The 23,062-nt window shown below is 36.5% G+C and overlaps 1 protein-coding gene and 1 non-coding gene across 2 annotated transcripts; both read right to left on the reverse strand.

Moving 5' to 3' along the window:
* Positions 1 to 652: 652 nt before the first annotated feature.
* On the reverse strand, positions 653 to 23,018 carry LOC5572503 (exocyst complex component 7). Its single transcript, XM_001660393.2, has 6 exons — positions 22,926 to 23,018; positions 8,189 to 8,265; positions 7,964 to 8,129; positions 7,314 to 7,902; positions 908 to 2,128; positions 653 to 846 (listed from the first exon to the last, which is right to left on the reverse strand). Exons 2-6 carry the CDS (start codon positions 8,234 to 8,236, stop codon positions 744 to 746), a joined length of 2,127 nt encoding a protein of 708 aa, XP_001660443.2. The 5' UTR covers positions 8,237 to 8,265; positions 22,926 to 23,018; the 3' UTR covers positions 653 to 743.
* Positions 7,219 to 7,291, reverse strand: Trnam-cau. Its single transcript has one exon. It is a non-coding gene; the product is annotated as a tRNA-Met (tRNA).
* Positions 23,019 to 23,062: the final 44 nt, after the last annotated feature.

The following is a 23,062-nucleotide window of genomic DNA, read 5'->3' on the forward strand; positions in this document are numbered from 1 at the left end:
TTCCTACTGAAAATATTCAAATAATATTGCACGCCGCCAACTTGTTACGGAATGATAGTTGACAGGTTAACAATATTTTGGTCTATCATGCAATAATGGCTGAAAAATCTCAAAAATCTCTTACCTATCGTAATTTTCTCAATGGCCTCAAAGGTTTACGCATGAGTTTAAAACGTTAATTCACATATTCAGTAAAATATACCAATTATTTTCACTTACCCCATTTACCCACTTGCCCCGCGGTACCTTATGAAATTAACTAGTGTACTTAAATATTTTGGCCCACCTCCTATCCTAATATTGTTTCTGAGATTCGGCCCATGGTTCAAAAAGCTTAGGCGGGCCTGGCATGGCTCTCTATTTTTGGTTCAATGGGATGGTACACAAATTATGTCAAGCAAAATTTCAACTTTTTAGAAATCCTACCACCCCCACCCCCCTTTGTCACGTTTTTTGTATGAGTCCTCCGAAACTTTTGTAAGGCTTGTCACGCTTGGCTTCACCCTCCCCCCCCCTCGAAGCGTGACGTAATTTGTGCATGACCCCAATGGCTCTCTAGATTTGTGCTCTTAAAAATTTTATGCCCTTAATACCCAGATACAATAACAATAAATATTGCTATATTGCAATAATACCAACAATAATTATTAGATTTGTTTCAAATGGTAAGGATTAAATCGTCTTTATTTTTCTAATCAATAATATATCAACACTTTTGCCATGAGTAAATGTTTTACCTCGCCTTAAATAGTATCATCGAAGAAACTGTTCAGCATAGCAGTGACATCTGTTGGTCGATACTTGACATACTTTTCCGGGTTCTTGCTAAACTGTACATCTGAATAACTGTAAATATTTGAAAAATAATGTTGAGAAAGTCTTAATTTCCACGATAAATCATACTTACATCTCAAAGAACGCATTGTACTGCGGAATGATGTGCTCGGTATTATCCCGCTTGATACCTTCGCGCAATAGAACATCTGGAACTGAGATGGCCCTTTGCGTCCGCACTATGTCATCCAGTTCCTTATTGAACGATGAGAATCGCTCCTTGATTATGGCGCGTTCCTTATCTTTGACACGTCCTCCTACCGGTCTCGGAATGTCGTCCAGCGGGGAAATGTTCGCCAGCAACTTCGACCATGAACTCAAATAGGCTTTTTTCAGATCTTGAATCATCCTTTGGTAGCGTTTCTCACAATCGTGCTCTGTGAGGGCAACAATATCGATCAAGTTGGATCGCTGAAGGGATTTCAGGATGTAATGGGTGTTATTGAGTTTGAATAGTTGCTTAGTGGCCAGGTCTCCATATTGTTCGGATTTGGTAGCAATAGTGTAGTTAAGTTCTCCGAGTACCTTTCGAACGTAGATACCGAGCAGTGCTTTATTCTTTTGTTCGATGGAAACGGTCTTGTGAGATGCAATGCGATCTAGATCATTTGTGTAGATCGTTTCAGTTTGTAAAATACTTCCAATTGTTTCACAATGTTCCTGGAGCTGTTCCAGGAACCAAATAGTGTTCGAAGTAAGCTCATAAACGGTGGCATCTCTCGGTACGCTGGATCCTCCTCCATAACTGATGGTGCTGGAGCTCATGCTAACCATTCCTCCACTACCGGCATCGTTCTTGACTCCATCGATGAACTGCTCCAATGCTTTGGAACCGGTTTGTTGCAGTTTGCTTAGTACTCCGCCCAGTTGTTGTCGTTGAGCCATGTCGCAGATTTTATCAATGTCAGGCTGAAGGATTTGCACGTGCTTGAGGGCGGAGAAAATTCCCAAAGCCGCGGACCATTCTTTGCGACTAATGCTCCTGAGCACCCGTCCGGTGATGGCTTCGGCGTCCTTGACAACCATCTCGATTGAGGGTTGAGAGAGACGGGAAAATACATCGTTGTGCCGCGAGGGTGGAATGATATCGTTCAATAATTGGCGTTCCCACACCAGAAGCTTCTGGAGACCTAACAGTAGCACCAGATATTTTTCTAACTCTTGATCATTGTCGCTCCCGTACTCTTCGGCTGCCAAAATGTCCCCGAATGAGGAGTTCTTTCGCATAGCCAGTGCGGCTGACTGGCCAAGAGTCTGAGCTTTTATCAACATTTTGTTGGCTTTGCGTTCGAAGCTGCGAATGAAAAAGATGGGTTTTGGGTTGATTATCAACGTTTGTGTTATTTTTATGCAAGATTAACTGGAGTAGTTGTGTATATAGATTGATAAATAATTAAATGGATTAAATGGATTTGAAATATGTAAGTGTTTTCAATAGTGTCGCATGTATTTAAAATTTCCAATATTTTTGTAAAATGTGAATTACTTGAATTATACTTTACATACACCGATAAATTGAAGTTGTCTTTACTCAAAATATTAATTAGCAACGCATAATATGTCTCCATCTAAATGTTGATTGCTATTGTAATGGAGCAATTCTCGCTGAAACCAGGCCGCCATCGGCACCCATCGTTAGAGTTCCAATTTTATGTCACTGAACGCTAGTTTTCGATAAAACTTAAGGGTGGTCCTTTTCGGTTTTCTCAAATTAGTGGACCCCTCGTACGCCAGCTAGCTGAACAATTTGCGAAAAAGCCCATTTTTCGGTAAATCTTGGGTGTTTCGTCACGTGATATGTCTCATGTTTCCCTTGGAACACATAGCAAACTTAGTGGCATCGTATAGAGAAAGAATATAACTTTCATTTGAAGTTAAAAAATTTTTGGCGGCCATTTTACATTTGGCCGCCATTTTAAATTTTGTTAGAAAATCAATTTTTCACCATTAGCGCACTGCTCGTTTTGAATTCTGAGATCACCATCAGAAAGCTGAGGAAAAATAGACCAGGAGAAGTGGATGGACTTGTCATTCATTTTCCTGTCAATTTTCATACAAAATCTACTTTTCTCTGCTATAAATTCAATCTATGTTAACCACTTCCCCTGGCCTATTGCGTACGATAGGCTACAAAAACTACACTCAAAATAATCCGAACGTCATGTCTACGGGAAAAATCACGGCAACGATTCATATTACGGACAGCTTCAAATTCCGGACACTCTACTCTGTAGGGGAAACATTTCCACGAAATGTTTCAATTTTTGCCGTTCAAAAGTTCTCACTTTTGAGGATCGATTTAATAAACATTTTCCATGAATATCTTCGAAAATTTATAACGCTTAGCTGCGTTAGACGTTTCTTTAGTGGTCTGACGATTTGACATTTCTATTCTCGAAAACTTATTCATACAGACTCAAGTCAAAAGAGTATACAAACTTACTTTATCGATCCTACGTGTTAAGCAGGCGGAATTCTACACGTACCGCTCTGTACCAACTCAACTTTTCACTTTTAGAACGTTTAATTTCCGGATTTACAAAACGACGAAAGTAACATTTTCAACTTTTGCAACCTAACCACTACTTTCGCCGCCCCGCTGTATGGAGAGACAAAGTGACTTAACCACGAATCAAAACAAAACACTACTTGAGCCGATTTTACACTGGTAGAAAAACGTCGAAAGTAACTGAATGAAACGGCTTATCATTTTCTTATAATTATTTTTGTGGGAAATAATAGAAACTACCTAGTTTTTGAACGTGAGCTGAGTGTATGCAAAATTTGAGCGAAGTACACGGCAAAAAAATGTTAAAAAGGTGATTCATTTTAAAACAGTTTTAGAAGATAGATTGTGATTTTTTCTAATTAATTTTCTCAAAACCGTATAAAAGTTACTTACGTCGATTTGAAAAAGTAATCGAGTATTTATGATTTACATGAGCTGTCCGGAATTTGAATCACAGTGTCCGGAATATGCGGTACAAGTAAGAAACCGTCCGAAATAAAAATCATGAAAAGTCAACACAATTCTATTTTTTTTTTAATTTATTTATGTTGCGGAATCAAAATCTTCACACGCGATTCAAAAGTTAAGTGTTTTAGAGCCTCGATAACGCAGAAGAATCATACAGAATGATTTATTTTATATGCTTTTTGATGAGTTATACTTCACTGAGTCCTTAAGTGTCCGTAATATGAATCAAAACGGTACGCGAAAAGGAACCAAAAGTTTGACAGTTCAACTTACAGTACATTTTATGTTGTGATGAGGTGCGTTCGTTGAAAAAACAAGTTGCACAACATTAAACGATAATGGCAAGTAGCCTACCTTACGCAATTTTTCCTCAGCTCTCTGATGGTGATCTCAGAATTCAAAACGAGCGATGCGCTAATGGTGAAAAAATCGATTTATCTAACAAAATTCAAGATAACGGCCAAATTCAAAATGGCCGCCAATTTTTTTTAACTTCAAATGAAAGCTATATTCTTTGTCTATACGATGTTAAGTTTGTTATGTGTTCCAAGGGAAATATGAGACATATCACGTGGAAAAACACCCAAGATTTATCAAAAAAATGGGCTTTTTCGCAAACTGTTTAGCTAGCTGGCGTACGAGGGGTCCACCAATTTGAGAAAACCGAAAGGACCACTTTTAAGTTTTATCGAAAACTAGCGATCAGTGACACAAAATTGGAATTCTAACGATGGGTGCCGATGGTAGTCTGGTTTCAGCGAAAATTGCTCAATGGCATTTTTCCAAAAAACATCACTTTAATTTATTGTAACACATTAAATTTATTAAGAAAAGCTAATAGAATTAATAGGGTCCTAAAGCACTGTCCCAATTTTAGTGCCAAACGCTTAAGTTTAGGCCAAAAACACATGTTTACTTAATTTTCTAATGTTTTCCGTTGGTTTAAGCCCAAAAAACATTTTTTTTAGATTTTGTCACATCCTTTGGCTTAAACTCAAATTTTGGGTGTATTTTGTTATCCGTGTCCCTTACGAAATGTCAGATAGGAACAACCCCAGTGGTCGAACTAAAACCCATGTGGTGTTTTTGTCGACTAAGCGAACGTCAAACATGATCAAAAGTGTCAAGGTTCATTTATGGACCAAATTTTTGAATTAAAGTTTAAACATTATATAGCCATTATTTGAGCGGGGAAAATTGCTAAAGTAGTTACAGTAACATGCTTTTTCGTGTTATTAAATAAAAACAAGATTTCATTAAAAATTTTAGGACCCAATTAGAAACCAATCAAATCTATATTTCATAAAGTTATTAAATATTGAAATTTTGAACTGAGATGGCTTCTCGAGGTATGCATTCTTGGGGGAGCGGTTCATTTGGCATAAAGCCATTTAACATAGCGGTCATTTGGCAAAATGACCATTTGGCATAACTAGAATTATATCTATTCACGCAAAAGAATTTCCTTGTGTTGAGATTACTATCCCGTTAATTAGCTTAACTTACGCACAAATTGTTGTTTCGAAGTAAAATTAATTTACCCCAACACTAAATTAACGTCAAATGAAATACACGCAATACAAGCTATCCACTTGTGCTAATATCAATTATAATTTTGATAATTACCACTATCCGAAAACATGAACAGCCCTAGACTTCAAGTCATGCTTACTCTCGTGTCGCGTTTCGTGAATGTCATGTCTCGCGTCGCGTTTCGTGAATTCTCGCGTCGCGTTTCGTGAATCTCGCGTCGCGTTTCATGAATGTCATGCTTATAAATCTACTTACTTTTAACTTGGAAGGAATAGTGTAGGTCCTAAGATTATCACCTTTCACGCAGGAGACCAAGTATCAAGTTTGCCGACGCACACTTTGTTTTGACGCGCAATGTTTTTTTTTAGATCGATAAAGCAGCAGCGAATCTTGCTGCGAAAAATGCTGAGTAAACATTGCAAATATTGCAAACTCAATTAAATTTACTTTGAGTCAACTAAATTATAGTTGAATTTTGACGTTTGACGTATGTAAATTCAATAAAAAGTATAGATGTGAACAACTATATGGTATAGTTATTTTTAACAATATACTGTTAAATTAACTATACTTTTAGTTATCTCCAAATTAACCTTAAAATATAGTTAACTTGACCGGAAAAGTGATTACGAACACTATATTTTCTTCTACGTGTTCTTTCAAAATATGCCTGTTCTTGATGAAATTGATTTATGCCAAATGACCATTAGGCTAAATGTACTTTATGCCAAACGGTGTTTTGCCAAATGACCCAGAACCCATTCTTGGCATATTTTCAATTTTCTTTAGTCGATTTGTGACGAGATCCTAGAAAAATCCTAGAGAGTTCCTTGTCGAATAATCAGCAAAATCAAGGAAACACTCAATTTATTCCACTCAAACCATCGGCGTAATCCTCTCTAAGTTAACATTATTTTTATTTGATTCTTGTGAGTTTTTCTAGATATGCCTGGTATAGAGATCTTTTGTAGTTTTCTGGGAAGATTCTTCACAGATATCCGAAAAGGTTCTCGGACAATTCTTCGTAATTTGCGTAACTTTTCAAAAGGATCAACAATGAGGGATTTTCTCCTTTCTCGCTATCTCTCCATTATAACAGTGCAATACTGAACTTTTTGGGAAGTTTTTCACTATTGACCGAAAGACAATGTCCTTGGCTACCGTTTCAGACAAAAAACGCAAAAGAAGTTAGACTCAGTTATTCATCAAAGAGAAAGTAAACAAAGAGAGCCTCTCAATGTAAGGTCCTATTGGAAAGATACGAGAATTCCTGGTGAAGTGCTCCACGTGATCTTCTCACGTATTCTTGCTTGGTTTTTTAGGTAAAAAGGTCTGAAAAAGTTTGCTTGATGAATTCCTAAAAAATATCTTCGACAAATTTCATGGCAGTAAAATTTTTGTGGATTTCTTTTTTTTTTTAGATTTTTTACGCGCCATATAAGGCAGCGTCCATTCATTACGTAACTCTAAAATTGGAAATTGTTGACCCCCTCCCCCCTGCTTTTTGTATGTAAAATTTCAAATTTTTGTATGAGCTGTAACGTTTAAGCCTACTCCCCCCTCCCCTAGAGCGTTACATAATTTGTGGATGCCGCCTAAACTATTTTTAATTTTCGTACAATCTTACCATAAGGGGAGAAGGAGGGGTAGAAAAATCCCCAAAAACGTCTTACGTAATTAATGGACAGCCCCATTATGCGTAACGTAATTTGTGTACGACACATTTCAAGATTACTTTCAAAAATTTAACCTCACTGATTCAAATGATTTTTCAAAAAATATCTTATTCAAATTTTTCGTAATTAATGGTTGATGCTTCTCAGTCCTTACACGATCAATTGTTACCAAGCTTTCGTCCGATAAAAAAAAACTTCTGCCCCGAGTGAGGATCGAACTCACGACCTTAAGATTATGAGACTTACGCGCTGCCTACTGCGCCATCGAGGCTCTTGTGACCTCGGCTACTTACATCTGTTGCAGTCTCGCTGAAGTCGACTTTTTCACACCGGCATCCGAAGGTCGTCCGTAGTACCGGGACTTCAACGGTTCATTGCCCCAGCTTCCGCTTTTCTGGTGATCTTTCAAATTCTGCAGAGATCGCATTATCACTTCGGAACGCTCATCCCCGTAAATTTGCATGTACTCCCGGCGCAAGTTGTTGTCCAGCCATTGGGCAATCGTATTGAGCTCTTCCCGAGTACTCGTGGGCAGTTGTTTAATCGAGGGACAATCTTCATTGGACGAGTCCTCTTCGATGTAGATTAAATCCAACAAATCTACCGGCCTCATCGGAGTGCTGTGCTTCTTGAGAAGCGATTTGAGATGGTTGTTTAACGTTTCGCATCCGTTGTTGAACAAACTGGTTACATTCTCCAACTCAACGCTCTGGGAATTGTTGTTCAGGAAATAGTCCGTGGCTTTTTTGAGTTTGTTCAAACCATCCAGGAAGGCTACAATATTGCCCTCGGAAGGTCCCTGATGTATCAGGTTACAAACATCCTGCGAGGCATCGTAATGCGACAGAACCTGTTCCAGACAGTTGAGGGTGGAATCGAGATCTGTGGGGAAAAATCGTTTCTCATAAGAAATCATAGTCTGGATATACCAAGCATGTAATACTTAGTTGCTGCTTTTGGAGATTTTTTGTAACGTTGTACACCGGAAGGATGGTTTGTTCCAACTTTCCCAGACGTTGTTCGAACGAGTTCAGTATTTTGGACATGGACTGCGTCAGTTCCGAGTACTTTTCTACTCGATCTTTCAACAAGGCTTGGTTTGTTCTCTCCTGTAATGCAATAAGTTACATAAGGTTTGGTTTTTTAAAGTAATAAAGATCAACATTACCTTTTCCAACTTGGTTTCTATTTGCAAAGTGTTTTCTAAAGTACTCATTTTTGTATAGTATTTTGAGAAAACAGGACTTATTTTTTTTTTTTTTTCTCTCAGTTTGATGGCTCAGACCTTTTGATCCATAAAGCCAAGGGTTGTGAAGATAGTAGTGGTGTTGAAACTTTAATCGAATAGGTCGCGCGAAACTGAAGCCCCTCTGGTATTTTTACTGTTTGATACTCTTGACATAATTACATCTTTTATTTAATTTTTCTCAAACATACTTGTTGATCTTTTTCAGGTATTTCACTATCTGTGTGTACTCCCCGGGATTATTATTGATTAATATATTAGTGAAGAAGGGTGTCACCCAGACTAAGTTTTAAAAAAAGAACTTATTCGATCTACTGCCTAAAACGAACTGTACCTTTATTCAATTATTGATTACGATCAAACCTCACTACCTACTGCAATGCTTATGCTGTTGCTGTGGAAGAACTGCTGATGCCGCGGGTCCAAAGGGCTGTGGCTTCGTTTAGTGGTCTCGTTCGGTGGTTGTCCACGTAAATGCTACCTATGTTGTCAGGTGATGAAATGCTGATGCTAGACTACTGTTTCCGTTCTACTAGCTGGGCTATCGTCGTCGGTGTGGTGGACGTCGTCGTTGTTGTTGTTGTTGCCGGGAATGATGAAAATGATGATACACCAATAAAGCGATTGGTGTATGGATGATTGTTGAGGATCGGTAAGGGTTCGATCTTAACTACTCCCCCTTTTGGAGACGATTCGTCCCGAATTGTACTGGTCTCAGGTTTAATTTCTGGTTTGCTTTTAGACTCCATGGATGCTCCAATATGAAGAGATATCTGTCTGCGTTTTCTCGAAATCCATGAAAGACCTGCAACGATACTTAGGAGAAAACATACGGTCGACATACTTAGAGATGTGTATGTCTGAATTTTGTGTTCCTTAGTTAATGCTTCAATCCGATGTCTATTATGGATGTGAATTTCTTCTATATTATTATGGATTTCCAGGGTCTGTTCATTGATATGTAAACCATCTAATGGCATAACAAATGTCGGTTCTGATTTGTTTGCTTCGACATTTGAGAACTTGGTGCCATTTATTATGACAGAGCAATTGTGGAACTCTATCAAATACGTTCCAGATAAGTTTCGTTTTGAAAGACCACAATTCGAATCGATTTCTGTGTTATTGATGTTTTTAGCGACAAGGTAATTGTCCATGATCGCTTTGATCTCCGTTGATTGATAGCATTTTACGAAAGTACAGTTTCCTGATAGTCCTCTTAGTAGGTTTGAGTAGCATAGGTCGCCGGTTATGTCCTCTAGGCTGCTTAAATTGCACAGCCTTGTCCTTTCGATTCGCAGGCAATCCTTCTTGATGAAATATGTTCTGTTGTCGCTTTGCAAAGCAGCATTAGCAGGAAGTTTTAAAATTTTATCTACTACTGGAAGAGGTTCTAGGAAAAAATGTGTGTACATAGCTTTTTCTATTTTTGGAATTGACACAACAAATATTAGTTTTGAATGGTTATAAAATGCTGACAATTCTAAATATTCATAAATTTGATCTAAACTGTTCGTCCTAATGTTTTGTTCTTCTAATATATCTGAAACAAATCCTAACTCTTCAATTGAAAGTATTTGTTTGGGAATAATGTTAGTTCTTGCTAACTGAATTGATTCAAAAATGTCTTCTAAATGTGATTTAAGGTTGTCTAAGTTGTAATTGATTTTCAAAATTTCTCTAAATAATTTAAAGTTTTTGTTGGTTTCGTTTTCAAATCTAGCTGATATAATGTTTTTAGTTATTTCACTCTGTTGTTGATTTAAACGGTTGATAATGGAATTGATTCTATTTTGGAGTTGTAGATTAATTTTAAGCTGTTCGTTGTTTTCGTTAATAAGTCTTTTGTTCTTGATCTGCAGTTCAAAAATATTTTTCGAAATTTGTTCATAGTCGTTATGGTCCATATTTCCTGTAATTCTTTTTATTCCAGTTCCGAGAAAATTAAATAATCCTCTTTTATTTCTTTGCTTTGGCCGAAGATTATTGAATAAACTGTGAACGGTTCCATATTTCGATTCTAAGATTTCAAACATATCAGTAAAATTTGAGAATGTCCGTATTCCTTGGATATTAGCAAGCAATTTTCTAAAAATAGGTTCGTAATTATCCAGTTCTAGGATATGAAACAATCTGTGATTGCCTATTTTTATAAAACTGTTGCCAGTTTCTATGGTTAAAAGACCGGGGTTTTGTTTGAGATTAATGACGTGGATGGATTGTGGTTGGGATAGCTGAGTAAGGAATGTGGTTGTTATCAGGATATTCCAAATAAACGTCATCTAAAAAGAGAAAACAAATGAAAAAACACATTAGAGATTCTGTGGTGTTACTTTCGGATTCGTCGCAGTTTTTCTTTATGCAATTTTCGACTTAGGATATCTTTGTACGTGTGTTTCCGGTTAGATCGTACTCGCACTTGTTGGTAGCGGTCCTTAATTTTCGACTTCACTCCTTGGATGCGGTTGTATGCCAATTCGTTTTGTTTTAGTTTTGGCGGATCCTCTCGCTTCCTGTTGTGGTACAGATTCTGTGAGTTTTGTGTCTTGGTTAGTTGTACTTGAACTTCGTCGTACAACTTGTCACGAAGTTCAACAAGGCGTTCCATTTCTATCGGTCTCTCCTGTCCATTTTTGGCTGCATATAAAATTTCACGTGGTTTCATGTTGGTAGCTGTATGGATGCTGTTATTGTATAAAGAACATGCGATTAAAAATTTTTCTTTGTTTGACACTTCACCGTATTTGTGTTTATTAGCGTTAAAAATTTCGGTTATTGTCGAATGAAATCTTTCGACTATTCCGTTTGTTTGACTGTGGTTCGAAGGAGTAAAATATTGTTGTATATTGAGATCTGAGAGTAGTCCTCGAATTTCGATGGACTTAATTGCTGGTTCGTTATCCGAGACAATCAAGCTTGGAGTGCCGTACAGTGTTATGTATTTTATTATCGCCTTTCGTATATCCGCAATTGATCTTGATTTTATTGGGATTAATGTTCCATACCTTGTGAACTTGTCTACTACAGATAAAAACAAATTTGGTTGAGCGATGTAGATATCTATGTGAATAATTTCAATGGGTTGTTTCGGTATAGGGGTTTCACCAAATTTAATTTTGTAAGGTTTTCTCTCGTATTTTGCTTTATTACAAGTATCACACAGGATGATGTACTTCCTAACTTTCCTTTTCATATTAGGAAAAAAGAATCTCCTTTTTATCTCCTCCAGATTTTCACGAATACCTCTGTGAGCTGTTTCGTGGGTATCCTCGATAATTGAGTTTTGATCTTCTAAGTTTGGTAGATCAATGAGAATTTTTTGTGATATGCAGAGTTTGAAAGTTTTGCATCTACTAAAATAGTTTTTGTATACAATTTGTAAGGATTGTATCACGTTTTCAGGACACATAATGCAGTTTGATCGTCTGGGATCCATGTATTCTTTCAAAATTCGAATTAAAAGTGGTACACCAAATGTTATTTTCGTAATAGTTCTTCGGTACACACGAGGGAAAATTTCTTCGTATGTCTCAGATTCGTTAGGGTCAATTTTTAAAATAATTTGGTTGTGAAAAAAATTTATTGGTTTTTCTGTACATTTGATGAATTCAGAGTCATCTGTATCAGCGGAATGCACTGAACAGTCGTCTGAGTCGGAATCATCTTCGTTCACGTTGATATCATGTGTTATCCTCGATAGAGCATCAGCGACAACGTTTTGCTTACCGGGTCGGTGTTTTATTTCAAAATCATATTCTAATAACTGTAGACGCCATTTAACTAGTTTTGTATTGGGTGTTTTGAGGTTTAGTGCGTATGTTAAAGGTTGGTGATCCGTGTATAATGTAAATTTTCTACCAAAAAGGTAGGGTCTAAAGTATTGAGTTGCCCATACGATCGCTAATAATTCTTTTTCTATTGCTGAATATCTTTCTTCGGTTTTCGTCAATGTTCTAGACGCATATGCTACGGGTCTGTCTTGTCCAATAGCACCTTGGGATAGAACGGCACCTAGAGCAAAATTACTAGCATCTGTGGTTAACACGAATGGTTTTTCGAAATCTGGATATTGAAGGATATCGCTTTGAGTTAAAAGTTTTTTGCATGCAACGAATGTTTTTAAAAAAATATCTGTGTGCTCTACGTGTTCGCCTTTCCTCAGTTGAGCAGTGAGAGGTTTTGTTATTCTGGCGAAATCGCGAACGAATCTACGATAATATCCTAAAATTCCTAGAAAGCCTCTTAGTTCTTTCTGGTTTTTGGGGATAGGCCAATTTTGAATTGCTTCGATTTTGCTTGGATTTGGTTTAACGCCATTATCTGTCACAATATGGCCTAGAAATGCCACTTCTTTCTTAAGGAATTCACTTTTATCTAGCTGTATTTTGAGGTTTACTTTTTCCAATGCCATAAATATTTTTTTTAAATTTTCGATATGTTCCTGAAGAGAAACAGAAAAAATAATAATGTCATCCATATAAACAAGACAACATTTTCCAATTAGGTCACGGAGTACGTGATCCATGACACGCTGAAAAGTTGCTGGAGCATTTTTCAGTCCAAATGGCATTCTTAAGTATTCGTATAATCCATGTTCTACGGAAAAGGCTGTTTTCTGGATATCATCTGGGTGAACTTCGATCTGGTGAAAGCCAGATGCTAGGTCCAATGTTGTGAAATATTGGCATTTTCCTAGTTTGTCTAATATTTCGGTTATGTTGGGTAGTGGGTATTTGTCATCTATAGTCTTTTCATTAAGTTTTCTATAGTCGACTACTAATCTCCACTTCTGTTGTCCAGATGCATCTAATTTCTTTGGTACGATCCAAATTGGAGAGCACCAAGGAGACGTGCTGGGACGTATGATGCCTTGAGATAGCATCTTAGAAACTTGTTTTTGTACCTCCTCTTTATGACAATAGGGGTACCTGTAGCTTTTTGCATGAACGGGTAGATCGTCTTTGGTTTCTATTCTATGTTTAATGACGTTCGTAAAGCTTAGATTGTCACCTTCCAAATAGAAAACACTTGGAAATTTCGAAATCAAATTGATCAATTTTCGCTTCTCTTCTATGTTTAAATGGTCGATTCGAAGCTGATTTTTCAATCTAGGATCTATTGATGTGTTATCAAATACGTATCCAGGTTCATAATTTTCAACTTTTTGCACTACTTCAAAATTATTCAATTCGGAGAAAATGAGTCGATTAGGGCTGATTTTCACTGGAACTTCACAGCAATTTTTCAAAAGAACTGTAGCTTTGTTGTCTTTTGCTGTGTAGAGTCCTGGTAGAATCATTACTTCGTCTGTTAGAGGAAGTGGATGTTCGACGAAAAAGTCGCCATTCGGTACATTCGTTTTTAGAGGTAATGGAATTTCTTCATATGCATTTAGATTGCGACTAAATGAATCGGGGTATTTTCGAAGCATGTTAACTGATGTAGTAGGAAGTTTGAGAGTATTAGATGAGGTTAAAATTTCTGCTTTTAGATTTCTGAGTGATTCGTATCCAATCAGTCCGTCGAAGTATGGATGGAATTTCAAAGCGTAAAAGGTTAGTGGTTGGTTAAACATTTCGATTTCAACACATTTGTTAATGTTGTGTTTCCCATTGATATTTTTGACTCCTGTAGGTGTACAGTTTTTCAGAAAACATGTGCTAATTTTGTCAGGATCCACGTAGTTCTTGTTGGCACCAGTGTCAACTAAAAACTTTAGTTCGCCAAATTTAGTTTTCATTTTTATATAGGGTAGAAAATTATTACTGTTCATGTTTCTGGTGTTTCGGGAAATTCCATCGGAAAATTTAAGGTATCATCCTCTGGTTCAGTAACGGGTTGTTCTTCGGAACTATTATTGATATTAACTTGCTCATAATTAGTTGCATCATATTGGTAACAGTTAGATGGCTCACTATATTGACCGTAGTAATCGATTGGTTCTGTCCAATTTACTTCATGAAAATTTGGTCTATTCATATAATTTACTTTTAAACTTCTCAATGACTGGTCGATTTCCATTGGAGTGGGTTTTGGAGGACGATAGGTTCCGGAAGGAGGTTTACTAAATTGGTTAGGATTTCGGTTGAATGGATTGGATGGGCCAGGTTGTTGTGGTCTTTGAGAATGATTTGGTTGACTGGGAGAAAATGTACGTTGAAATGGTACTTGAGGTTGGAATGGAGAGAACTGTTGAGGGGTGTGCTGTAGTTGTTGTGGACGTTGGATTGGTGCAACGCGTTGGAATGGATTAGTTTGGATTGGGTAATTTGGAAACGAATTTTGTGTTACCGGAGTTTGCTGAAATCTTGAAAATGGGTTTGAAAATTTGTTTTGAAATTTGTTCCTAGTAGGGACAGGTGGGGTATAAGATTTTTGTTTGTGATAATAAAAGTTTCTTTCTTCAATACATCGTCTTAAAGCGTCTTTCAACGATGTGGGACATTGAGCACGGATGACAGTGCCTACCGGTTCATTGAGCCCTGCAAGAAACACTTTCAGGCCTATTTCCTGGTAAAATAGATTTTTCGCGGCTCTTACGTCACTGTTGTGTTCGTTTAAATTTAATTGATTTACCATAAGGGACAACATAAAAGTTATTTCCTTATAGAAATCTTCAATCTCCTTATCCGCTTGTGTAATTTTAAACAGGTCCTTTGTGAGAGATACTTCATCTCTTTTGTCGCTGTAGTGTGTAATCAGACTGTTTTTAATTTCGTCCCAGTCTGTGCTAGTGCCATAAAATTCTAGAACATTGTCAGCGTCTCCTATAATTTTGGATCTGATGGCAAGAAGCCATACAGTGTAAGCTGGAGTGTTCTTGACCTTTGAAATTTCAGGCATAAGATCATCAATAGATCTTATGAATGAGTGTAACTTAATGGGGTTACCATCAAATGGTGGCAACATCCTGATAATTTGGGGGGTCTGAAGGGCTCGCAAGGCGCCTTCTACTGAATTTTGTTGCTGAACAACAGCGGCTGCAATTGATTGTTGGTGCGTAGCGAACGCTTCCAACTCTGCTATTCTAGAGTCGCGTTGTTGCATTATGCCTATTAATTCTCTGATCTGGGTTTCTAATTCTCCGACTTGGATAGTGATCAAGTCGCGGTTCTCGTCAAACTTTGCCATTTTCCACACTTGAAGTCAAAATTGATTAAAAAAAAAATCCTTTCAAAAAATGGTAAAAAAAAATACAGGTGAAGAGAATTTATATTTTCTAGGATTTTTGTTTTCAATTTGGATATAAAAAAAAGCTAAATTAATTATTTTTCTGTCACTGTAATAGATATTTTTTCTTATATTTTGTTATTTTGATCATTCACTTAAATCACTCTGATAATCACTTACATAAAAAAGCTTAATTCTACTTACGGTTTTATCCGATGTTCCCTCGGATGGTTAAATTGTCCGATATTCCCTCGGATGGTTCGATTGTCCGATAAGAACACTTTTCACTACACTTTAACTACTCCACGCTAGAACTGCCGACTGCGCCAGTGAAGAAGGGTGTCACCCAGACTAAGTTTTAAAAAAAGAACTTATTCGATCTACTGCCTAAAACGAACTGTACCTTTATTCAATTATTGATTACGATCAAACCTCACTACCTACTGCAATGCTTATGCTGTTGCTGTGGAAGAACTGCTGATGCCGCGGGTCCAAAGGGCTGTGGCTTCGTTTAGTGGTCTCGTTCGGTGGTTGTCCACGTAAATGCTACCTATGTTGTCAGGTGATGAAATGCTGATGCTAGACTACTGTTTCCGTTCTACTAGCTGGGCTATCGTCGTCGGTGTGGTGGACGTCGTCGTTGTTGTTGTTGTTGCCGGGAATGATGAAAATGATGATACACCAATAAAGCGATTGGTGTATGGATGATTGTTGAGGATCGGTAAGGGTTCGATCTTAACTTATTTACTATAGGTGTTTTATTATTTAGTATAGATATGTTTTTACGAACTGATTCGTATTTGGGACAATAATGTAGAATGTGTGTTAGGTCTTCATTATCACCACAGTGATCGCATCGGGAATTAGCGACAAGATTCCAATTCGCTAGTTTGTTTTTAGTCACTACATGACCAGTTCTTATTCGTCCAATTTGTATCGTCTCTATTGTTGATAAGTTCAGTCCTTTAAACCATGGTCTGTTGTCGATAATTTTCGAGTGCTCGTAATGGAATTTTCCTTTGTCTATGGAAATTTGGTCGTATTGGTCCTGCCATTGTTTATTAACTTCATTCTTAAATAAGTTAAACATGTCTTCGAGTGTATAGCCTAAAGTTTCTTCTACATTCCTTGTTGTGCCCATTTTGGCTGCGTGGTCCGCTCTATCATTTCCTATCAATCCTATATGGCTTGGGATCCATTGTACATAAATTCTTTGTATATCAGATTGATTGATATCGTTCAACAATTTTATTATTAAGCTGTTTTCTGTTTGGAATGGTTTTGCAAGAAGTGTGCATGTGTTTTTAGAGTCTGTAAATATTACTAATTCATTTATATTGTTTCTATTGGCATAGTCTATTGCTTTGATAATGGCCACTATTTCTGCACTCAAAATTGTGTATCCTGTTTTTAATTTGCAACTATATGATAATTTCTCTTGAGCATCATAGTACCCGCACCCTACTAAAGAATTTAAAATAGAACCGTCTGTGTATATTTGATAAACTCCCTTATACTTTTCTTCTATTAATTGTAATACCATTTGTTTTTGAGTAATACTGTTTAATTTTTTCTTTTTGAGATCTTTTATTGCATTTGATACTGTAAATTTATTGTGGATTGTAGTGTTGTAATTTTGAATTAATCTTGGCATGAGTTGATAAAATAAGTAATTATTCAATGAAGCTGTTCTTTCTAAGTATGAAGTGTGTTTTGGGAGATAATCTAAACTCATAATGTTCTGCAAATTATTTTCTATCAGGCTATTATTGTAAAAAAAGGTTTTTGCTATTTCTTTTAAAGTTAATAATTCAGCCCTACTTTTGAGTGGGATTTCTCCAGATTCATATAATACAACATGATTGGGTGTGGAATTTAATTGCCTAAGACAGGTTCTGATGGCTAGATGCTGCACTGTTTCTAGTTTCTTAAATGTTGTTTTTGGTACTGAGCCTATAATTGTTAAACCATATTCTAGATGGGGCCTTACTATTGCCTTGTAAATTTTTATCATTTGGTTTGGATGAGCTCCACTACGTTTTTTACTAATCATTTTGAGAATATTTATTTTTTTCTTTGCTTTAGTTATACTGTTGTTAATATGTGATTTGAATGATAACTTGTGATCTACTTGAATCCCTAAAATTTTATGGTTTTCTACTACTGGAATACGTGAATTGTTTAACTTTATCGAAATGGTAGGATCATACTTATTTTTAAATATTACTGTTGCTGATTTGTTTGGGTTGATTTGCATACCTAAATTTTTGAACTGTAATGACAACCTTGTAAGAAAGTTGTTCATTTTTTCTGCTACTGTTGCTGTACTGAAACCTATTACAATTGCTGTAAAATCGTCGGCAAACTGTATGAGAATTTCACCTTCTTTAGCTATATTGTGGATCAAACTTGTATAAATGTTGAAAAGAACTGGGGATAATGGACATCCTTGTGGTAGGCCTTTATTTGAAATTTGGATAATTTTAGTGCCATCATTTAGTTCTAAGATCATTTTTCTTTCTTTTAAGTATGAAAAAACCCAATTTATAATTTCTGACGGAATTTTTAGTTGCTCCATTATTTTCAAGAGTTTGTTGATGTCAACATTATCGAAAGCTTTGGTTAAATCTAAAAAAGTGGCTGCTAGTATCATACCTTCTCTTTTTGCTTCATAAACCTTTACTATTAGAGTGTTTACACAATTTATTGCGGATGTGTGTTTTTTAAAAACCATATGAATTTTTGGGAATTATTTCATGTTCATGTATATAATTATTTAGTCTATTTTTAATTACATTGTTGATAAGTTTGATTAAAACATTTAACATAGCTAATGGCCTGTAAGATTGTACATTATCTGGATCTTTGTTTGGTTTGAGCAATGGTATTATTTTAATTGTTCTCCAGTCGTTGGGTATTTGTCCTGTGTTAAGAACTTCGTTCATTAGTTCTGTGAATCGGATGATTAAATTTAAATTTAGATGTTTTAATATATAAAATGATAAATTATCTATCCCAGGAGTTGAATGATCTTTTTTCGACTTGATAATCTTAATAATTTCTAAGTGATCAATTTTTATTAAATTGTCTGATATGGGTGGGTTATTTATATTGTCTGTGATTGGTGGAAAATTCTGATTAATGAACTGCTGAGCTAGTGGTTTGTTATTTAAAAGATTCAAATTGTTTTTCGCTGGACGACCTCCACTGACCATTTTAACTGTGTTCCAAAGTGTTTTAGCATTCATATTTTCATCGATTGAATCTATTAGTTCCTTCCAACAATTTCTTTTTTCTCTTCGTATTTCTCTTTTCAAAACGGCTCTACTTCGCTTAAAGTCTGTGTAATTTTCATCTGTTTGGTTTCTAAGAAATTCCTTTAATTTATCGTTTTTTATTTTCAATAATTCTTTAATTTTCTCCGTCCACCATTTCTTTGGGTTCCTGTTTTTATTATTGCTGATGGTGTACGTACATTCGTTGAATTTCTCTTTAATTATTTCCGTTATATCATCTGTCGTATGGAAAACATGTGGTTGTAGCATGTTCAGTTCATCTATGGCTTGTTTTTTATTGAAATAATCCTTGTTGTAATCGTATTTACGTGCTGTATTGTCTATATCAAATTCAATTATTCTATGATTACTAAAAAAATCTTCATCAAGTACTTTCCAATTTATTTTACTAGCTATCTCTGGTGATGCGAACGTTAGATCTATGGCTGACGGAGTAGTGTTAGGTGATTTTATCAGAGTACTTGAACCATCGTTCAATAGTACTAGTTCTTGATTATCTAGTAAGTGCTCTATCAATTCTCCTCGTGAACAATTTTCATGAAATGGATTCCAGAGTCGATTGTGGGCGTTGAAGTCTCCTGCTAATATTATTGATCCGTGGAAAGTATCTATTGTTTCAAATAATTTCTTCAAGGGTTCTCTGATATCATTATTATTAATCGGTAGAGGTGGAATATAAATGGAAATAAACAATATTTTAGGTAGTGTGTTTTGTGTGACTATAGCTATTGATTCTATTGGCTGTAAATTAGGTAGTTTAAATTGTTTGAATTCTATTTCATTCTTGACCAGAAACCCAACTCCTCCATAACCGGCGGATCTGGTTTCTGTCAACAGTTTATAGCCCGTAAAGTTATAGGTTTCTTCCGGTTTTAGCCAAATTTCGCTTAGCATTACTATATCAGTGTTGTGCTGTAAAAGGAAGTTTTGAATGGACTCTCTTGTATCTATTGGTCGTAAGCTTGTGACATTGTTTTGTAATATTGTAAGTTTCCTGAAATTGTCTTGCATTTCAACAGTTTTTGGTATTACTTTAATTCTGTGGTAGCTACTTCCGGGTTAACTATTTTATTTAATTCTTCGCTGATGTTTATAAGTAACAAATCTTGTTCTATTGTATCTGTTTTATTTGTGCTTTGGATTATGGTTTTTTGTATAGCTTTGATTTTTTCGAACATATTGTTTAGGTTGAACTGGCGAATTAGGTCTTCTTTGATCATTTGTGTTATTTTTTCTATTTCAGAGGTTTTGTATGGATTTGTTAGAAATTCGTGTTTTGTGTCTTGTCTGTTAAAATCGTTTTGGGGTGTTATGAAATGTGGTGTTTGGTTAACCGGTCGTCTGGTTTTTTGTCTCACGTACATCGTATTGTTTTGTCTGTTGTTGTCTTCCAGTCGTGGGAAGTCGCGTAATGAATCCAGTCTATTTTGTAGGTTACTTTTGGTCTGTTTTGGGTATTTGTCTGATGCTTCAAAATATGATGATTTATTTACTGCCATGTCTTGTCTGATTAAGTCCTGTCGCTGTCTTTCCGGGCATTCCTTATTCGAAGCCTTATGGTTTCCTGAGCAATTTACACATTTAGGTTCGGGTGTATCACAATTCTGTTCATTATGGAATTGCCCACAATAGACCATTTCCGTCAGACCTTACCCCCTATTTTTATATTTTTCTTCGAAAGACGATTATTTTTAATGATTATTGACGCTTTCAGATCTAATTTATATGCACTCCTGATTTTATTGTAAATTTTTTAAAATTCGAGAATTTTCCACATTTTGAGTAGTGCGGCACAGTTGTTTCAACCCTGTGGGTGAACAAAGTGGAGATTTTCCCACAACTTTCAAAACCCCTGCGCTGAGTGTTTGTAGATATGACGAAATGTCAATGTCAAATCAAGCACACGAGACGACACGACAAAATGGAGAAATCTGAGAGAAATCTGAGGTCCGATGGGCAAGCTTCGTTGTAAATGAAGCCCATCCTTTACTATTGTACTTATAACAAAAACTTTTACCGGAAGACGACTGCTAATAGACCGTTTTAAGCTTAGCAAGTGATGGAATTCTCCTTGGAAGCATTTCTGCAACGTAGCGGAACGTTTTCTACAAGAGGGGCATATTGGCCGGTTTGTTTTGAAACGTCAAGAATTTGACCGTTTGCAGATTTTTCGGGGAGACCTACGAGAGTGGTAAAATGGGGAAGTATGTATAATCCATTGGTCATATGGTTCCGGAACAGTTTGACGACATAAGCAGCAGATATCAAACGGTAGGGTAAACAGGTATAGGCCCCCCTAAGGAAAAACTGCTCTATCGCAGTGGCAAATCCATTACTTATACAGTTTTTGGTGTCAAAGTGTTATTTACTTAGTTAATCATGCTTTGCATGCAACTTTCTCTTGCCAGGTAGCTTCTAAAGCGTGTATAAGACGTTATCTGCAAACGGTCCAATTCTTGACGTTTCAAAACAAACCGGCCAATATGCCCCTCTTGTAGAAAACGTTCCGCAGCGTTGCAGAAATGCTTCCAAGGAGAATTCCATCACTTGCTAAGCTTAAAACGGTCTATTAGCAGTCGTCTTCCGGTAAAAGTTTTTGTTATAAGTACAATAGTAAAGGATGGGCTTCATTTACCACGAAGCTTGCCCATCGGACCTCAGATTTCTCCATTTTGTCGTGTCGTCTCGTGTGCTTGATTTGACATTGACATTTCGTCATATCTACAAACACTCAGCGCAGGGGTTTTGAAAGTTGTGGGAAAATCTCCACTTTGTTTACCCACAGGGTTGAAACAACTGTGCCGCACTACTCAAAATGTGGAAAATTCTCGAATTTTCAAAAATTTACAATAAAATCAGGAGTGCATATAAATTAGATCTGAAAGCGTCAATAATCATTAAAAATAATCGTCTTTTGAAGAAAAATATAAAAATAGGGGGTAAGGTCTGACGGAAATGGTCTATTACAACATCTGGCTTCCTTGGATTTACAAAACTTTTCTCGATGACCAAATCGCCAACACCTAAAACAAATCTTCAGTGGAAATACGTATGGTTCGACAAATCGATGTGTACCATAGATCTCAATGGACTTCGGTAGAATCTCGCCTTTAACATAAATTTTGATTGAATATGTAGGTTGAAATTTATCTTCTCCTACTCTCTTCTTGATCCTTTCCACTTTGTAAATTTTAAGGTTGTTTTCACAGCTGCTGTTTTCAATTACTTCTTCATCTGTTATGGATGGAGGTACATCCCCTACCACCCCTATGCTCTCCTTGAACCTGGTAGGTACAAAAATTGAGAAACCAAAACTGTCTGTTAGAAGTTTGGAGTTCAACAATTGCTCTGCATCTCTTGGTTTTTCGAAGCTAATCTGAAATTTGCCTCTACCTACACTTTTCATTGTGTTGTATTTCGTCACGCCTATGTTTTTCAGCATTTTTGCCACTTCCATCGGGTGCGGGTACTTTACATTGTTGTTCTGTTCCTTGTCCTTTATTTCTTTGTGGATAATAAATGTCTTGTAGTTGGGATTTTTAATCCAGCCGTCATTGTAAATTCCATCGGTGTTGTCTTTGTTTTGTCTTCTTGTTGTGAATTGGTCAGTTTTGCGTTTAGTACCGGTGTTCGATTGAGATTTGTGTGTGTCATTGTCTTGATTTTCATTGTTTGTGTTAGAGTCTCCATTTTGTATTGAGTTTACGTCATTTAGATTGTCGTCGTCGTCGTCAGTCAAAACTCGAGTCGCATGGTATTTGTCTTTTTTCAGTTTTGTTTCATTGTGTTTGTTTCGTTTTGTCTTCCTGTCGTAGTCACTGTCATTCTCATCGTCTCTGTCTTTGTGCTTAGCCTTAGACTTCCGTGCCAGCACATGTGTCCAATCATTGTCCTCCATCTTGTCACTAATTCCCTCCGCCATCATGTTCCCATAATTGCTTTCCCTTCCCCTCCCTCTTTTGTACAAAATATCCCCGAAAAGCACACCAAATAGTTAACACCCTATAAAATCAACTTAATGGAGAATACTTACAATATCTTAGATGTAATCTTATCACTAATATATACAGTTACACTAGAGGTTAGTCAGTCTATTTTACACTTTTCTGAAACGTTCGCGGAAAAATAAAATTCACAACACTCGTCAAGGATCGTCTGAACTGGTCGACTAGCTTGGAGAGAATGCCCAGGACTTCTTTCTGCTTTTCACTGATAAACAGTTAGGTGACGAATCGGTTGTGAAAGCGAAACAGCGACTCAAAACAGAAGCTGATGATTCCAGCGAAATGAACCGAATGAACTTTCCTGTTGGATTATCTGTTCACATCTC

Source organism: Aedes aegypti, chromosome 2 (genome assembly GCF_002204515.2).
Source record: "Aedes aegypti strain LVP_AGWG chromosome 2, AaegL5.0 Primary Assembly, whole genome shotgun sequence".
NCBI lineage: Eukaryota > Metazoa > Arthropoda > Insecta > Diptera > Culicidae > Aedes > Aedes aegypti.

Bases quoted from the DNA above. Each gene is read 5' to 3' on its own strand.
- LOC5572503 (XM_001660393.2), bottom strand. From the start codon at position 8,236: ATGAGTACTTTAGAAAACACTTTGCAAATAGAAACCAAGTTGGAAAAG. The intron at 7,903-7,963 runs GTATTACATGCT...TTTTCCCCACAG, and splicing joins TCTCCAAAAGCAGCAACTAA to ATCTCGATTCCACCCTCAAC. The intron at 2,129-7,313 runs GTAAGTAGCCGA...TTTCATTCGCAG, and splicing joins TCAGCGAGACTGCAACAGAT to CTTCGAACGCAAAGCCAACA.